This window comes from Nerophis lumbriciformis, linkage group LG20, assembly GCF_033978685.3.
Source record: "Nerophis lumbriciformis linkage group LG20, RoL_Nlum_v2.1, whole genome shotgun sequence".
Taxonomy (NCBI): Eukaryota; Metazoa; Chordata; class Actinopteri; order Syngnathiformes; family Syngnathidae; genus Nerophis; species Nerophis lumbriciformis.
Window position 1 is genome coordinate 1580175 of NC_084567.2, and position 17315 is coordinate 1597489.

The window sequence follows — 17315 nt, forward strand, 5'->3', positions numbered from 1 at the left end:
CTTGTACCTGAATGCAACACAACTTTACACCACTGTGTACCTGAATGCAACACAACTTTACTGTTGCTGTGAGCCTGAACGCAACACAACTTTACTGTTGCTGTGAGCCTGAACGCAACACAACTTTACACCACTGTGTACCTGAACGCAACACAACTTTACTGTTGCTGTGAGCCTGAATGCAACACAACTTTACTGTTGCTGTGAGCCTGAACATAACACAACTTTACTGTTGCTGTGAGCTGGACGCAACACAACTTTACTGTTGCTGTGAGCCTAAACGCAACACAACTTTACACCACTGTGTACCTGAACGCAACACAACTTTACTGTTGCTGTGAGCCTGAATGCAACGCAACCTTACTGTTGCTGTGAGCCTGAATGCAAAACAACTTTACTGTTGCTGTGAGCCTGAACGCAACACAACTTTACTGTTGCTGTGAGCTGGACACAACACAACTTTACTGTTGCTGTGAGCCTGAACGCAACACAACTTTACACCACTGTGTACCTGAACGCAACACAACTTTACACCACTGTGTACCTGAACGCAACACAACTTTACTGTTGCTGTGAGCCTGAACATAACACAACTTTACTGTTGCTGTGAGCCTGAACGCAACACAACTTTACTGTTGCTGTGAGCCTGAACGCAACACAACTTTACACCACTGTGTACCTGAATGCAACACAACTTTACTGTTGCTGTGAGCCTGAATGCAACACAACTTTACTGTTGCTGTGAGCCTGAACATAACACAACTTTACTGTTGCTGTGAGGCTGAACGCAACACAACTTTACTGTTGCTGTGAGCCTGAACGCAACACAACTTTACACCACTGTAAACCTGAATGCAACGCAACTTTATTATCACAGTGTACCTGAACGCAACACAACTTTAATGACAATGTTTACTTGAACGCAACACAACTTTACTGTCAATGGTGCGTACCTGAACGCAACGCAACTTGACTGTCATTGTGTGATGATGTCATCATGTTTTTCTTGACATGTTCAATCAAGATTTGAATTTCATGACGTCATTTCTCCTTAAGTCCCGCCTACTAAACTGCTATTGGCTGTCGGCTCACCTTGGTTTGTGCAGTCCACACCTGTCAATCACATCACCTACCCCCAGCAGGTGCCCTGTGATTGACAGGTGGTGAGCTGGGATAGACTCCAGCCTCCCTTTCTGAATAAAAGAAGATTGATGGCGACTGACCTGCTGTCATCTTCTCTGCTCCTCTTGGGTTGGTACTTCTTGGATAGGTTCCTGCAGGCACACATGCACAGGTCAGTCTGCGCTATGATGTCATCACCAGTGGGGTCACCGAGAGGTCACCTGATCTGCTTGGCGTAGTTCTGCTCGATGTCGGCTCGCTCTTTCACAAATTTGGTGTATCGCTCCAGGAAGTCGATGCCCCAGCTGGTGTGCTTCTCCAAATTATCAAACTGATCCTGGAGGACAAGAAACTTCATGGCTTGTGTGGGTTCTTTCATTCTGTCCTTAGCTTGGTCTGAACACTGAGTTGCATCCAGACTAGACCTGGACCACGGCATCCTGAATCTACAGTCCACTGGACCATGGATCTAAGATTAGACCTGCACAACCTGCACAACTAGACCATGAATCTAAGACCACACCTGGACCACTACAGCATGAATATGTTACTAGACCTGGACCACAGATCTATGTTTAGACCTTGACTATGAATCTAAGACCACACCTGGATCACTGGACCATGAATCTACTAGACCTGGACTGTAAGTCCAAGACTAGAACTGGACCAATGGGCTATGAATATGAATCTAAGACTAGACTTCAACCACTGGACCTTGATTCTAATGCACGACCTGGACCATGGATCTAAGATGAAACCTGGTTCACTGGACCATGGATCTAATATTAGATCTGGATCACTGGACCATCCATCCATCCTTTTTTCTACCGCTTGTCCCTTTTGGGGTTGCGGGGGAGTACCATAGTTCTAAAATGAAACCTGGACTAGTGGACCATAGATATCAGATAAGACATGGACCACTAGACCAAGAATCTAAGACTTGACTAGACAATGGATCTTTGACAAGACCCAGACCGTGCATCTGAGTCTAGCCCTGGACCATTGGAGTATGAAACTAGGACTAGACCTGGACCACTGGACCATGGCTCAAATATTACACTTGGAACACTCGATCATTAATCTAAAACTGGACTTGGACCAAAAATTTAAGACTAGAACTGGACCACGAAATATAAGACTAGAACTGGTTCACTGGATCACGAATCTCAGACTAGACATGGACCACCAGGCCATGAATCCAAGACTAGCCCTTTGACTACTAGACCATGAATTTAAGACTAGCCCTTTGGCCAGTGGACCATGAAGCTAAGACTAGGCCTGGACCACCAGACCATGGATCTATGACTAGACATAAACCATAGAACTGAGACTAGGCTTGGACCATTGGGCTGTGAACCTAGGACTAGACCTGGACCATGTATCTAATTCTAGACCTGGGCCACTGGACCATGGCTCAAAGAGTATAGACTTGGACTCCTAAACCATGAATCTCAGACTAGACATGGACCAATAGTCCATTATAAACAATCCAGCCCTGGACCACTGGACTATACATCTAAGACTAGAACTGTATCATTGGACCATGAATCTCAGACTTCACAAGGACCACTAGACAATGAATCTCAGACTAGACATGGACCACTAAACCATAAATCTAAGACTAGCCCTGGAACACAGGATCCTGAATATAAGTCTGGACCTGCACCACTAGATCATGAAGCTAAGACTAGATATGGACCACTAGACCATGAAGCTACGACTCGCCTTTTGACGACTGGACCATCAATTTAAGACTAGCCCTTTGACCACTGGACCATGAAGCTAAGACTAGGCCTGGACCACCAGACCATTGGATTTATGACTAGACCTAAACCATAGATCTGAGACTAAGCCTGGACCATTGGGCTGTGAACCTAGGACTAGACCTGGACCATGTATCTAATTCTAGACCTGGGCCACTGGACCATGGCTCAAAGAGTATAGACTTGGACTCCTAAACCATGAATCTCAGACTAGACATGGACCAATAGTCCATTATAAACAATCCAGCCCTGGACCACTGGACTATACATCTAAGACTAGAACTGTATCATTGGACCATGAATCTCAGACTTCACAAGGGCCACTAGACAATGAATCTCAGACTAGACATGGCCCACTAAACCATAAATCTAAGACTAGTCCTGGAACACAGGATCCTGAAACTAAGTCTGGACCTGCACCACTCGATCATGAATCTAAGACTAGACATGGACCAGTAGACCATGAAGCTAAGACTAGCCCTTTGACTACTGGACCATGAATTTAAGACTAGCCCTTTGACCACAAGCTATGACTATTCCCAAACCATAGTTCTGAGACTAGGCCTGGACCATTGGGCTGTGAATCTAGGACTAGACCTGGACCATGTATCTAATTCTAGACCTGGGCCACTGGACCATGGCTCAAAGAGTATAGCCTTGGACTCCTAAACCATGAATCTCAGACTAGACATGGACCAATAGACCATTATAAAAAAATCTAGACCTGGACCACTGGACTATATATCTAAGACTAGAACTGTATCACTGGACCATGAATCTCAGACTTGACAAGGACCACTAGACCATGAATTTCAGACCGGACCTGAACCATGAATCTCAGACTAGACATGGACCAATAGACCATTATAAAAAAATCTAGACCTGGACCACTGGACTATATATCTAAGACTAGAACTGTATCACTGGACCATGAATCTCAGACTTGACAAGGACCACTAGACCATGAATTTCAGACCGGACCTGAACCATGAATCTCAGACTAGACATGGACCAATAGACCATTATAAAAAAATCTAGACCTGGACCACTGGACTATAAATCTAAGACTAGAACTGTATCACTGGACCATGAATCTCAGACTTGACAAGGACCACTAGACAATGAATCTCAGACTAGACATGGACCACTAGACCATAAATCTAAGACTAGTCCTGGAACACAGGATCCTGAAACTAAGCCTGGACCTGCACCACTCGATCATGAATCTAAGACTAGACATGGACCAATAGACCATGAAGCTAAGACTAGCCCTTTGACTACTGGACCATGAATTTAAGACTAGCCCTTTGACCACAAGACCATGGAGCTATGACTATACCCAAACCATAGTTCTGAGACTAGAACTAGACTAGGGGTAAAAGAGACGGATTCTAGGGGCCCATGATGGAGGGGGGCCCAGAGAGGCCCCTAATGATGATGAAATTATAATACAGAATAAATAATGACACTGTGTTGGGGGCCCTGTAAAGATACTTTTCATGGGGCCCAAAATCCCTAACGGCGCCCCTGAATCTAAGACTAGTCCTGGACCACAGGATCCAGAATCTAAGTCTGGACCTGCACCACTAGATCATGAATCTCAGACTAGACATGGACCACTAGACCATAAATCTAAGACTAGTCCTGGAACACAGGATCCTGAAACTAAGTCTGGACCTGCACCACTCGATCATGACCTAAGACTAGACATGGACCAGTAGACCATGAAGCTAAGACTAGCCCTTTGACTACTAGACCATGAATTTAAGACTAGCCCTTTGACCACAAGACCATGGAGCTATGACTATACCCAAACCATAGATCTGAGACTAGGCCTGGACCTTTGGGCTGTGAATCTAGGACTAGACCTGGACCATACATCTAATTCTAGACCTGGGCCACTGGACCATGGCTCAAAGAGTATAGACTTGGCCTCCTAAACCATGAATCTCAGACTAGACATGGACCAATAGACCATTATAACAAATCTAGACCTGGACCACTGGACTATATATCTAAGGCTAGAACTGTATCACTGGACCATGAATCTCAGACTTGACAAGGACCACTAGCCAATGAATCTCAGACTAGACATGGCCCACTAAACCTTAAATCTAAGACTAGTCCTGGACCACAGGATCCTGAAAGTAAGTCTGGACCTGCACCACTCGATCATGAATCTAAGACTAGACATGGACCAGTAGACCATGAAGCTACGACTAGCCTTTTGACTACTGGACCATAAATTTAAGACTAGTCCTTTGACCACTGGACCATGAAGCTAAGACTAGGCTTGGACCACCAGACCATTGGATTTATGACTAGACCTAAACCATAGATCTGAGACTAAGCCTGGACCATTGGGCTGTGAATCTAGGACTAGACCTGGACCATGTATCTAATTCTAGACCTGGGCCACTGGACCATGGCTCAAAGAGTATAGACTTGGACTCCTAAACCATGAATCTCAGACTAGACACATTATAAAAAATCTAGACCTGGACCACTGGACTATAAACCTCAGACTAGAACTGTATCACTGGACCATGAATCTCAGACTTGACAAGGACCACTAGACAATGAATCTCAGACTAGACATGGACCACTAAACCATAAATCTAAGACTAGTCCTGGAACACAAGATCCTGAAAGTAAGTCTGGACCTGCACCACTCGATCATGAATCTAAGACTAGACATGGACCAGTAGACCATGAAGCTAAGACTAGCCCTTTGACTACTGGACCATAAATTTAAGACTAGCCCTTTGACCACAAGACCATGGAGCTAAGACTAGGCCTGGACCACCAGACCATTGGATTTATGACTAGACCTAAACCATAGATCTGAGACTAAGCCTTGACCATTGGGCTGTGAATCTAGGACTAGACCTGGACCATGTATCTAATTCTAGACCTGGGCCACTGGACCATGGCTCAAAGAGTAGACTTGGACTCCTAAACCATGAATCTCAGACTAGACACATTATAAAAAATCTAGACCTGGACCACTGGACTATAAACCTCAGACTAGAACTGTATCACTGGACCATGAATCTCAGGCTTGACAAGGACCACTAGACAATGAATCTCAGACTAGACATGGACCACTAAACCATAAATCTAAGACTAGTCCTGGAACACAGGATCCTGAATATAAGTCTGGACCTGCACCACTAGATCATGAAGCTAAGACTGGATATGGACCACTAGACCATGAAGCTACGACTAGCCCTTTGACTACTGGACCATTAATTTAAGACTAGCCCTTTGACCACAAGACCATGGAGCTATGACTATACCCAAACCATAGTTATGAGACTAGAACTAGACTATAAATCTAAGACTAGAACTGTATCATTGGACCATGAATCTCAGACTTGACAAGGACCACTAGACCATGAATTTCAGACTGGACCTGAATCATGAATCTAAGACTAGACATGGACCAGTAGACCATGAAGCTAAGACTAGCCCTTTGACTACTGGACCATGAATTTAAGACTAGCCCTTTGACCACAAGACCATGGAGCTATGACTATACCCAAACCATAGATCTGAGACTAGGCCTGGACCATTGGGCTGTGAATCTAGGACTGGACCTGGACCATGTATCTAATTCTAGACCAGGGCCACTGGACCATGGCTCAAAGAGTAGACTTGGACTCCTAAACCATGAATCTCAGACTAGACATGGACCAATAGACCATTATAAAAAATCTAGGCCTGGACCACTGGACTATAAACCTAAGACTAGAACTGTATCACTGGACCATGAATCTCAGACTAGACATGGCCCACTAAACCATAAATCTAAGACTAGTCCTGGAACACAGGATCCTGAAAGTAAGTCTGGACCTGCACCACTCGATCATGAATCTAAGACTAGACATGGACCAGTAGACCATGAAGCTAAGACTAGCCCTTTGACTACTGGACCATGAATTTAAGACTAGCCCCTTGACCACAAGACCATGGAGCTATGACTATACCCAAACCATAGTTCTGAGACTAGGCCTGGACCATTGGGCTGTGAAACTAGGACTAGACCTGGACAATACATCTAATTCTAGACCTGGGCCACTGGACCATGGCTCAAAGAGTATAGACTTGGACTCCTAAACCATGAATCTCAGACTAGACATGGACCAATAGACCATTATAAAAATCTAGACCTGGACCACTGGACTATATATCTAAGACTAGAACTGTATCACTGGACCATGAATCTCAGACTTGACAAGGACCACTAGACCATGAATTTCAGACCGGACCTGAACCATGAATCTCAGACTAGACATGGACCAATAGACCATTATAAAAAATCTAGACCTGGACCACTGGACAATAAACCTAAGACTAGAACTGTATCACTGGACCATGAATCTCAGACATGACCAGGACCACTAGACCATGAATTTCAGACCGGACCTGAACCATGAATCTCAGACTAGACATGGACCAATAGACCATTATAAAAAATCTAGACCTGGACCACTGGACAATAAATCTAAAACTAGAACTGTATCACTGGACCATGAATCTCAGACTTGACAAGGACCACTAGACAATGAATCTCAGACTAGACATGGACCATTAAACCATAAATCTAAGACTAGTCCTGGAACACAGGATCCTGAAAGTAAGTCTGGACCTGCACCACTCGATCATGAATCTAAGACTAGACATGGACCAGTAGACCATGAAGCTAAGACTACTGGACCATGAATTTAAGACTAGCCCTTTGACCACAAGACCATGGAGCTATGACTATACCCAAACCATAGATCTGAGACTAGGCCTGGACCATTGGGCTGTGAATCTAGGACTAGACCTGGACCATACATCTAATTCTAGACCTGGGCCACTGGACCATGGCTCAAAGAGTAGACTAAACCATGAATCTCAGACTAGACATGGACCAATAGACCATTATAAAAAAATCTAGACCTGGACCACTGGACTATAAATCTAAGACTAGAACTGTATCACTGGACCATGAATCTCAGACTTGACAAGGACCACTAGTGCATGAATTTCAGACTGGACCTGAACCATGAATCTCAGACTAGACATGGACCAATAGACCATTATAAAAAATCTAGACCTGGACCACTGGACTATATATCTAAGACTAGAACTGTATCACTGGACCATGAAGCTCAGACTTGACAAGGACCACTAGACCATGAATTTCAGACTAGCCCTTTGACCACAAGACCATGGAGCTATGACTATACCCAAACCATAGTTCTGAGACTAGAACTAGACTATAAATCTAAGAGTAGAACTGTATCATTGGACCATGAATCTCAGACTTGACAAGGACCACTAGACCATGAATTTCAGACTGGACCTGAATCATGAATCTAAGACTAGACATGGACCAGTAGACCATGAAGCTACGACTAGCCCTTTGACTACTGGACCATGAATTTAAGACTAGCCCTTTGACCACAAGACCATGGAGCTATGACTATACCCAAACCATAGATCTGAGGCTAGGCCTGGACCATTGGGCTGTGAATCTAGGGCTAGACCTGGACCATACATCTAATTCTAGACCTGGGCCACTGGACCATGGCTCAAAGAGTAGACTAAACCATGAATCTCAGACTAGACATGGACCAATAGACCATTATAAAAAAATCTAGACCTGGACCACTGGACTATAAATCTAAGACTAGAACTGTATCACTGGGCTGTGAATCTAGGGCTAGACCTGGACCATACATCTAATTCTAGACCTGGGCCACTGGACCATGGCTCAAAGAGTAGACTAAACCATGAATCTCAGACTAGACATGGACCAATAGACCATTATAAAAAAATCTAGACCTGGACCACTGGACTATAAATCTAAGACTAGAACTGTATCACTGGACCATGAATCTCAGACTTGTCAAGGACCACTAGACCGTGAATTTCAGACTGGACCTGAACCATGAATCTCAGACTAGACATGGACCAATAGACCATTATAAAAAAATCTAGACCTGGACCACTGGACTATAAATCTAAGCCTAGGACTGTATCACTGGACCATGAATCTCAGACTTGACAAGGACCACTAGACCATGAATTTAAGTGTAGACCACGGATCTAAGACTATGCCACCTGGTGCATCTGAGTGGTACTACACGTGTGACTCTCACGCCTTAAGAATCGCGCTGGACCACAGCCTGGCCGTGGTGCAGTCCCAGGGCGGACCCGGGCGGGTCATCCCGCGTGGTCCAGCACACCAGCATGCAACAATGAGTGACATGACGTCATCGGTCACGTGACTGGCGTTCACATCGCTAACAACTTGACCAGCGAGCGTGCACGGAATGCGCGTGTTGGGAGGTGAGGTGCGCGCGCGGAGGCAGGTGCGACGCGGGCTAGCTAGTAGCTAGTAGCTACATACCCACAACTAGTAGCTAGTAGCTACATACAACTAGTAACTAGTAGCTAGCAGCTACATACCCACAGCTCGGCGCCCCAGTTGCAGCTCGTCATTCTGCGTCTTCCTCGTCAATGGCGGCGAGCCCAGCGCGCGTCCTCCACACGCCGCGCGTCTCTCTGTCTGTCCCTGCCTGCGTGCGCGCGCATGCAGTCGTGCGCGGCGAAGGAGCAGCGGACGCGGTGACGCGCCAGCCTTTGTTATCAGCCAGGGGGATGCTGCTGGACGTGAGCGCGCTGAGCATGCGCAGTGCAAGCTTCATTGTGCCGCTCCTCACACTTGCAGAACATCTCTGACTCACACGTGGCATCTGTCAATCAATCAATCAATCAATCAATCAATCACAGAAACAATATCGCACTGCTCTGAGTTCCCGCCAGGAGTACATTTTTCTTTTCTTTCTGATACATTGTGAGTCACGTGTTACTTACGTCATCCAGCAGAAGGCGCCAAATACATTTCTTTTGGAACCACTTTATTGACTTTCACTCGGTCTGGTCTAGGTCCAGTTTAGTTGGGGTCAAGTTCAGTCTTGGTCTGCTCTAGGTCCGGTTTGGTTAGGGTGAAGTTCAGTCTTGGTCTGGTCTACGTCCGGTTTGGTTAGGGTCAAGTTCAGTCTTGGTCTGGGCTAGGTCTAGTTTGTTTAGGGTCAAGTTCAATCTTGGTCTGGTCTAGGTCCAGTTTGGTTAGGGTCAAGTTCAGTCTTGGTCTGGGCTAGGTCCTGTTTGGTTAGGGTCAAGTTCAGTCTGAGTCCAGTCTAATAATCTTCTTTTTGTCCAGCCTAGTCTTGTTATTGGTCTAGTTCAAAACCAGTTTGGTCTTTGCCTGGTTTACATCTATTCTGGTCTTTATTTTGGTGTAGTTTAGATCAAGTCTAGTCTTTTTCTTAATCTAGTTTACATCCATTCTGGACTTTATTTTGGTCTGGTTTAGGTGCAGTCTAATTTTTATCTTGTTCTATTTTACATCCATTTTGGTCTTTATCTTGGTCTAGTTTACGTCCATTTTTGTTTTTTTATTGTGGTCTGGTTTAGGTCCAGTCTAGTCTTTTACTTGGTCTATTTTACATCCATTCTGGTCTTTATCGTGGTCTGGTTTAGGTCCAGTCTAGTCTTTATCTTGGTCTAATTTATGTCCATTTTTGTTTTTTATTGTGGTCTGGTTTAGGTCCAGTCTAGTCTTTTTCTTGGTCTATTTTACATCCATTCTGGTCTTAATCGTGGTCTGGTTTAGGTCCAGTCTAGTCTTTTCCTTGGTCTAGTTTGGTTAGGGTCAAGTTCAGTCTTGGTCTGGTCTAGGTCCAGTTTGGTTGGGGTCAAGTTCAGTCTTGGTCTGGTCTAGGTCCAGTTTGGTTGGGGTCAAGTTCAGTCTTGGTCTGGTCTAGGTCCGGTTTGGTTAGGGTCAAGTTCAGTCTTGGTCTGGTCTAGGTCCAGTTTGGTTGTAGTCAAGTTCAGTCTTGGTCTGGTCTAGGTCCAGTTTGGTTGGGGTCAAGTTCAGTCTTGGTCTGGTCTAGGTCCAGTTTGGTTGGGGTCAAGTTCAGTCTTGGTCTGGGCTAGGTCCGGTTTGGTTGGGGTCAAGTTCAGTCTTGGTCTGGTCTAGGTCCAGTTTGGTTAGGGTCAAATTCAGTCTTGGTCTGGTCTAGGTCCAGTTTGGTTAGGGTCAAGTTCAGTCTTGGTCTGGGCTAGGTCCGGTTTGGTTAGGGTCAAGTTCAGTCTTGGTCTGCTCTAGGTCCGGTTTGGTTGGGGTCAAGTTCAGTCTTGGTCTGGGCTAGGTCCAGTTTGGTTGGGGTCAAGTTCAGTCTTGGTCTGGTCTAGGTCCAGTTTGGTTAGGGTCAAGTTCAGTCTTGGTCTGGGCTAGGTCCTGTTTGGTTGTAGTCAAGTTCAGTCTTGGTCTGCTCTAGGTCCAGTTTGGTTGGGGTCAAGTTCAGTCTTGGTCTGGTCTAGGTCCAGTTTGGTTGGGGTCAAGTTCAGTCTTGGTCTGGTCTAGGTCCGGTTTGGTTGGGGTCAAGTTCAGTCTTGGTCTGGTCTAGGTCCAGTTTGGTTAGGGTCAAGTTCAGTTTTGGTCTGGTCTAGGTCCAGTTTGGTTGTAGTCAAGTTCAGTCTTGGTCTGGTCTAGGTCCAGTTTGGTTGGGGTCAAGTTCCATCTTGGTCTGGTCTAGGTCCAGTTTGGTTGGGGTCAAGTTCAGTCTTGGTCTGGTCTAGGTCCGGTTTGGTTAGGGTCAAGTTCAGTCTTGGTCTGGTCTAGGTCCAGTTTGGTTGTAGTCAAGTTCAGTCTTGGTCTGGTCTAGGTCCAGTTTGGTTGGGGTCAAGTTCCGTCTTGGTCTGGTCTAGGTCCAGTTTGGTTGGGGTCAAGTTCAGTCTTGGTCTGGTCTAGGTCCGGTTTGGTTAGGGTCAAGTTCAGTCTTGGTCTGGTCTAGGTCCAGTTTGGTTGTAGTCAAGTTCAGTCTTGGTCTGGTCTAGGTCCAGTTTGGTTGGGGTCAAGTTCAGTCTTGGTCTGGTCTAGGTCCAGTTTGGTTGGGGTCAAGTTCAGTCTTGGTCTGGGCTAGGTCCGGTTTGGTTAGGGTCAAGTTCAGTCTTGGTCTGGTCTAGGTCCTGTTTGGTTAGGGTCAAGTTCAGTCTTGGTCTGGTCTAGGTCCTGTTTGGTTGGGGTCAAGTTCAGTCTTGGTCTGGTCTAGGTCCAGTTTGGTTGGGGTCAAGTTCAGTCTTGGTCTGGTCTAGGTCCAGTTTGGTTAGGGTCAAGTTCAGTCTTGGTCTGGGCTAGGTCCAGTTTGGTTAGGGTCAAGTTCAGTCTTGGTCTGGTCTAGGTCCAGTTTGGTTGGGGTCAAGTTCAGTCTTGGTCTGGTCTAGGTCCAGTTTGGTTAGGGTCAAGTTCAGTCTTGGTCTGGTCTAGGTCCAGTTTGGTTGGGGTCAAGTTCAGTCTTGGTCTGGTCTAGGTCCAGTTTGGTTGGGGTCAAGTTCAGTCTTGGTCTGGTCTATGTCCGGTTTGGTTAGGGTGAAGTTCAGTCTTGGTCTGGTCTAGATCCAGTTTGGTTACGGTCAAGTTCAGTCTTGGTCTGCTCTAGGTCCAGTTTAGTTGGGGTCAAGTTCAGTCCTGGTCTGCTCTAGGTCCGGTTTGGTTAGGGTGAAGTTTAGTCTTGGTCTGGTCTAGGTCCGGTTTGGTTAGGATCAAGTTCAGTCTTGGTCTGCTCTAGGTCCGGTTTGGTTAGGGTCAAGTTCAGTCTTGGTCTGGTCTAGGTCCAGTTTGGTTGGGGTCAAGTTCAGTCTTGGTCTGGTCTAGGTCCAGTTTGTTTAGGGTCAAGTTCAGTCTTGGTCTGGTCTAGGTCCAGTTTGGTTGGGGTCAAGTTCAGTCTTGGTCTGGTCTAGGTCCAGTTTGTTTGGGGTCAAGTTCAGTCTTGGTCTGGACTAGGTCCAGTTTGGTTGGGGTCAAGTTCAGTCATGGTCTTGTCTAGGTCCAGTTTGGTTGGGGTCAAGTTCAGTCTTGGTCTGGTCTAGGTCCGGTTTGGTTATGATCAAATTCAGTCTTGGTCTGGGCTAGGTCCAGTTTGGTTGGGGTCAAGTTCAGTCTTGGTCTGGTCTAGGTCCGGTTTGGTTAGGGTCAAATTCAGTCTTGGTCTGGTCTAGGTCCTGTTTGGTTAGGGTCAAGTTCAGTCTGAGTCCAGTCTAATAATCTTCTTTTTGTCCAGCCTAGTCTTGTTATTGGTCTAGTTCAAAACCAGTTTGGTCTTTGCCTGGTTTACATCTATTCTGGTCTTTATTTTGGTGTAGTTTAGATCAAGTCTAGTCTTTTTCTTAATCTAGTTTACATCCATTCTGGTCTTTATTTTGGTCTGGTTTAGGTGCAGTCTAGTTTTTATCTTGTTCTAGTTTACATCCATTTTGGTCTTTATCTTGGTCTAGTTTACGTCCATTTTTGTTTTTTATTGTGGTCTGGTTTAGGTCCAGTCTAGTCTTTTACTTGGTCTATTTTACATCCATTCTGGTCTTTATCGTGGTCTGGTTTAGGTCCAGTCTAGTCTTTTCCTTAGACTAGTTTAGGTCCATTTTTGTTTTTTATTATGGTCTGGTTTAGGTCCAGTCTAGTCTTTTTCTTGGTCTATTTTACATCCATTCTGGTCTTTATCGTGGTCTGGTTTAGGTCCAGTCTAGTCTTTTTCTTAGTCTAGTTTACATCCATTCTGGTCTTTAGCCTTGTCTGGTTTAGGTCCAGTCTAGTCTTTTCCTTGGTCTATTTTACATCCATTCTGGTCTTTATCGTGGTCTGGTTTAGGTCCAGTCTAGTCTTTTTCTTGGTCTAGTTTACGTCCATTTTTGTTTTTTATTGTGGTCTGGTTTAGGTCCAGTCTAGTCTTTTACTTGGTCTATTTTACATCCATTCTGGTCTTTATCGTGGTCTGGTTTAGGTCCAGTCTAGTCTTTTTCTTGGTCTAGTTTACGTCCATTTTTGTTTTTTTATTGTGGTCTGGTTTAGGTCCAGTCTAGTCTTTTTCTTGGTCTATTTTACATCCATTCTGGTCTTTATCGTGGTCTGGTTTAGGTCCAGTCTAGTCTTTTTCTTGGTCTAGTTTACATCCATTCTGGTCTTTAGCCTAGTCTGGTTTAGGTCCAGTCTAGTCTTTTTCTTGATCAATTTATGTCAATTTTGATCTTTAACTTGGTCTGGTTTAGGTCCATTCTGGTCTTTAGCTTTGTATGGTTTAGTCTTTTTCTTGGTCTATTTTACATCCATTCTGGTCTTTATCGTGGTCTGGTTTTGAGCCAGTCTAGTCTTTTTCTTGGTCTAGTTTCTGTCCATTCTGGTCTTTATCCTGGTCTGGTTTAGGTCCAGTCTAGTCTTTTTCTTGGTCTAGTTTACATCCATTTTGGTCTTTGTCTTACTCTGCTTTAGGTCCAGTCTAGTCTTTTACTTGACCTAGTTCATGTCCATTTTAGTCTTTATTGTGGTCTGGTGTAGGCCCAGTTTGGTCTTTAACTTGCTCTGGTTTTGGTCCAGTGTGGTTTGGTTAACATCCATTCTGGTCTTTCTCGTGGTCTGGTTTAGGTCCATTGTGGTCTTTATCTTGCTCTGGTTTTGTTCCACTCTGGTCTGGTTAACATCCATTCTGGTCTTTCTCTTGGTCTAGTTTACGTCCATTTTTATTTTTTATTGTGGTCTGGTTTAGGTCCATTCTAGTCTTTTACTTGGTCTATTTTATATCCATTCTGGTCTTTATCGTGGTCTGGTTTAGGTCCAGTCTAGTCCTTTTCTTGGTCTAGTTTACGTCCATTTTTGTTTTTTATTGTGGTCTGGTTTAGGTCCAGTCTAGTCTTTTTCTTGGTCTATTTTACATCCATTCTGGTCTTTTTCTTGGTCTAGTTTACATCCATTCTGGTCTTTAGCCTAGTCTGGTTTAGGTCCCGTCTAGTCTTTTCCTTGGTCTATTTTACATCCATTTTGGTCTTTTATGTGGTCTAGTTTAGGTCCATCTAGTCTTTTTCTTGATCAATTTATGTCAATTTTGGGTCTTTATCGTGGTCTGGTTTAGGTCCATTCTGGTCTTTAGCTTTGTATGGTTTAGTCTTTTTCTTGGTCTAGTTTACATCCATTCTGGTCTTTTCCTTGGTTTAGTTTTCATCCATTTTGGCCCTTATCGTGGTCTGGTTTAGGTCCAGTCCAGTTTTTTCTTGATCAATTTATGTCAATTTTGGTCTTTATCGTGGTCTGGTTTAGGTCCATTCTGGTCTTTAGCTGTAGTCTTTTTCTTGGTCTAGTTTCTGTCCATTCTGGTCTTTATCCTGGTCTGGTTTAGGTCCAGTCTAGTCTTTTTCTTGGTCTAGTTTACGTCCATTTTTGTTTTTTATTGTGGTCTGGTTTAGGTCCAGTCTAGTCTTTTTCTTGGTCTATTTTACATCCATTCTGGTCTTTTTCTTGGTCTAGTTTACATCCATTCTGGTCTTTAGCCTAGTCTGGTTTAGGTCCCGTCTAGTCTTTTCCTTGGTCTATTTTACATCCATTTTGGTCTTTTATGTGGTCTAGTTTAGGTCCGTCTAGTCTTTTTCTTGATCAATTTATGTCAATTTTGGGTCTTTATCGTGGTCTGGTTTAGGTCCATTCTGGTCTTTAGCTTTGTATGGTTTAGTCTTTTTCTTGGTCTAGTTTACATCCATTCTGGTCTTTTCCTTGGTTTAGTTTTCGTCCATTTTGGCCCTTATTGTGGTCTGGTTTAGGTCCAGTCTAGTTTTTTTCTTGGTCTAGTTTCTGTCCATTCTGGTCTTTATCCTGGTCTGGTTTAGGTCCAGTCTAGTCTTTTTCTTGGTCTAGTTTCTGTCCATTCTGGTCTTTATCGTGGTCTGGTTTAGGTCCAGTCTATTCTTTTCTTTGGTCTATTTTACATCCATTTTGGTCTTTTATGTGGTCTAGTTTAGGTCCGTCTAGTCTTTTTCTTGATCAATTTATGTCAATTTTGATCTTTAACGTGGTCTGGTTTAGGTCCATTCTGGTCTTTAGCTTTGTCTGGTTTAGTCTTTTTCTTGGTCTAGTTTACATCCATTCTGGTCTTTTCCTTGGTTTAGTTTTCATCTATTTTGGCCCTTATCGTGGTCTGGTTTAGGTCCAGTCTAGTTTTTTCTTTATCAATTTATGTCAATTTTGGTCTTTATCGTGGTCTGGTTTAGGTCCATTCTGGTCTTTTTCTTGGTCTAGTTTACGTCCATTTTTGTTTTTTATTGTGGTCTGGTTTAGGTCCAGTCTAGTCTTTTGCTTGGTCTATTTTACATCCATTCTGGTCTTTATCGTGGTCTGGTTTAGAGCCAGTCTAGTCTTTTTCTTGGTCTAGTTTCTGTCCATTCTGGTCTTTATCCTGGTCTGGTTTAGGTCCAGTCTAGTCTTTTTCTTGGTCTAGTTTACGTCCATTTTTGTTTTTTATTGTGGTCTGGTTTAGGTCCAGTCTAGTCTTTTTCTTGGTCTATTTTACATCCATTCTGGTCTTTATCGTGGTCTGGTTTAGAGCCAGTCTAGTCTTTTTCTTGGTCTAGTTTCTGTCCATTCTGGTCTTTATCCTGGTCTGGTTTAGGTCCAGTCTAGTCTTTTTCTTGGTCTAGTTTACATCCATTTTGGTCTTTGTCTTACTCTGCTTTAGGTCCAGTCTAGTCTTTTACTTGACCTAGCTCATATCCATTTTAGTCTTTATTGTGGTCTGGTGTAGGCCCAGTCTGGTCTTTAACTTGCTCTGGTTTTGGTCCAGTCTGGTTTGGTTAACATCCATTCTGGTCTTTATCGTCGTCTGGTTTAGGTCCATTGTGGTCTTTATCTTGCTCTGGTTTTGTTCCACTCTGGTCTGGTTAACATCCATTCTAGTCTTTCTCGTGGTCTGGTTTAGGTTAATTCCGGTCTTTATCTAGCTCTGGTTTTGGTCCAGTCTGCTCTGGTTAGGGTCTATAGTCTAGTCCTTTTCTTGGTCTGGTTGAGGCTGACACTTAGGTTGGTCTCAATAGAAGCTAAAGGACTAATGGGGGAGGTTCTGAGGGGTCCTTGAGGGACCAAGGGTCTAAGGCCCCAGACAGCATGGTGCAGTCTAATTGGGCATCATCTATAAGTGATGAAGGTTAATGATGATGATGATGGTGTCTAGAGATGCGCCATGTTGGCCACCCGCCGCCAACGCTGCTCTTCATTAGCGGGCTGACAGATCCAAAGTCTAAAACCTGTTTGGTTAAAACTGAACAATAGTTACTACGTAAACATTAGTGCGTTACGTCATGTGACTCTTCTCTTTTCAACGTCATGTGACTCATCCACGTAGAAATGTTTTCTAGGAATCTACGGCAACTTCTGCACGTTTCGTCAAATACAGGTAAAAGCCAGTAAATTAGAATATTTTGAAAAACGTGATTTATTTCAGTAATTGCATTCAAAAGGTGTAACTTGTACATTATATTTATTCATTGCACACAGACTGATGCATTCAAATGTTTATTTCATTTAATTTTGATGATTTGAAGTGGCAACAAATGAAA

At 44.1% G+C, this 17315-nt stretch overlaps 1 protein-coding gene across 3 annotated transcripts in view; it reads right to left on the minus strand.

Moving 5' to 3' along the window:
- Positions 1-9531, minus strand: part of LOC133619140 (formin-binding protein 1-like) — a 56158-nt gene extending 46627 nt beyond the window's left edge. The window contains exons 1-3 of one of the 3 annotated variants that reach the window (XM_072915313.1): positions 9348-9531; positions 1344-1459; positions 1224-1274 (exon numbers count right to left, since the gene is read on the minus strand). In XM_072915313.1, coding sequence (XP_072771414.1) covers positions 1224-1274; positions 1344-1459; positions 9348-9380 — 200 coding nt within the window. In that variant the 5' untranslated portion in view covers positions 9381-9531. The remainder of the gene's footprint in view (positions 1-1223; positions 1275-1343; positions 1460-9347) is intronic. The other 2 variants (XM_072915315.1, XM_072915314.1) reach the window with 2 other exon arrangements.
- Positions 9532-17315: the final 7784 nt, after the last annotated feature.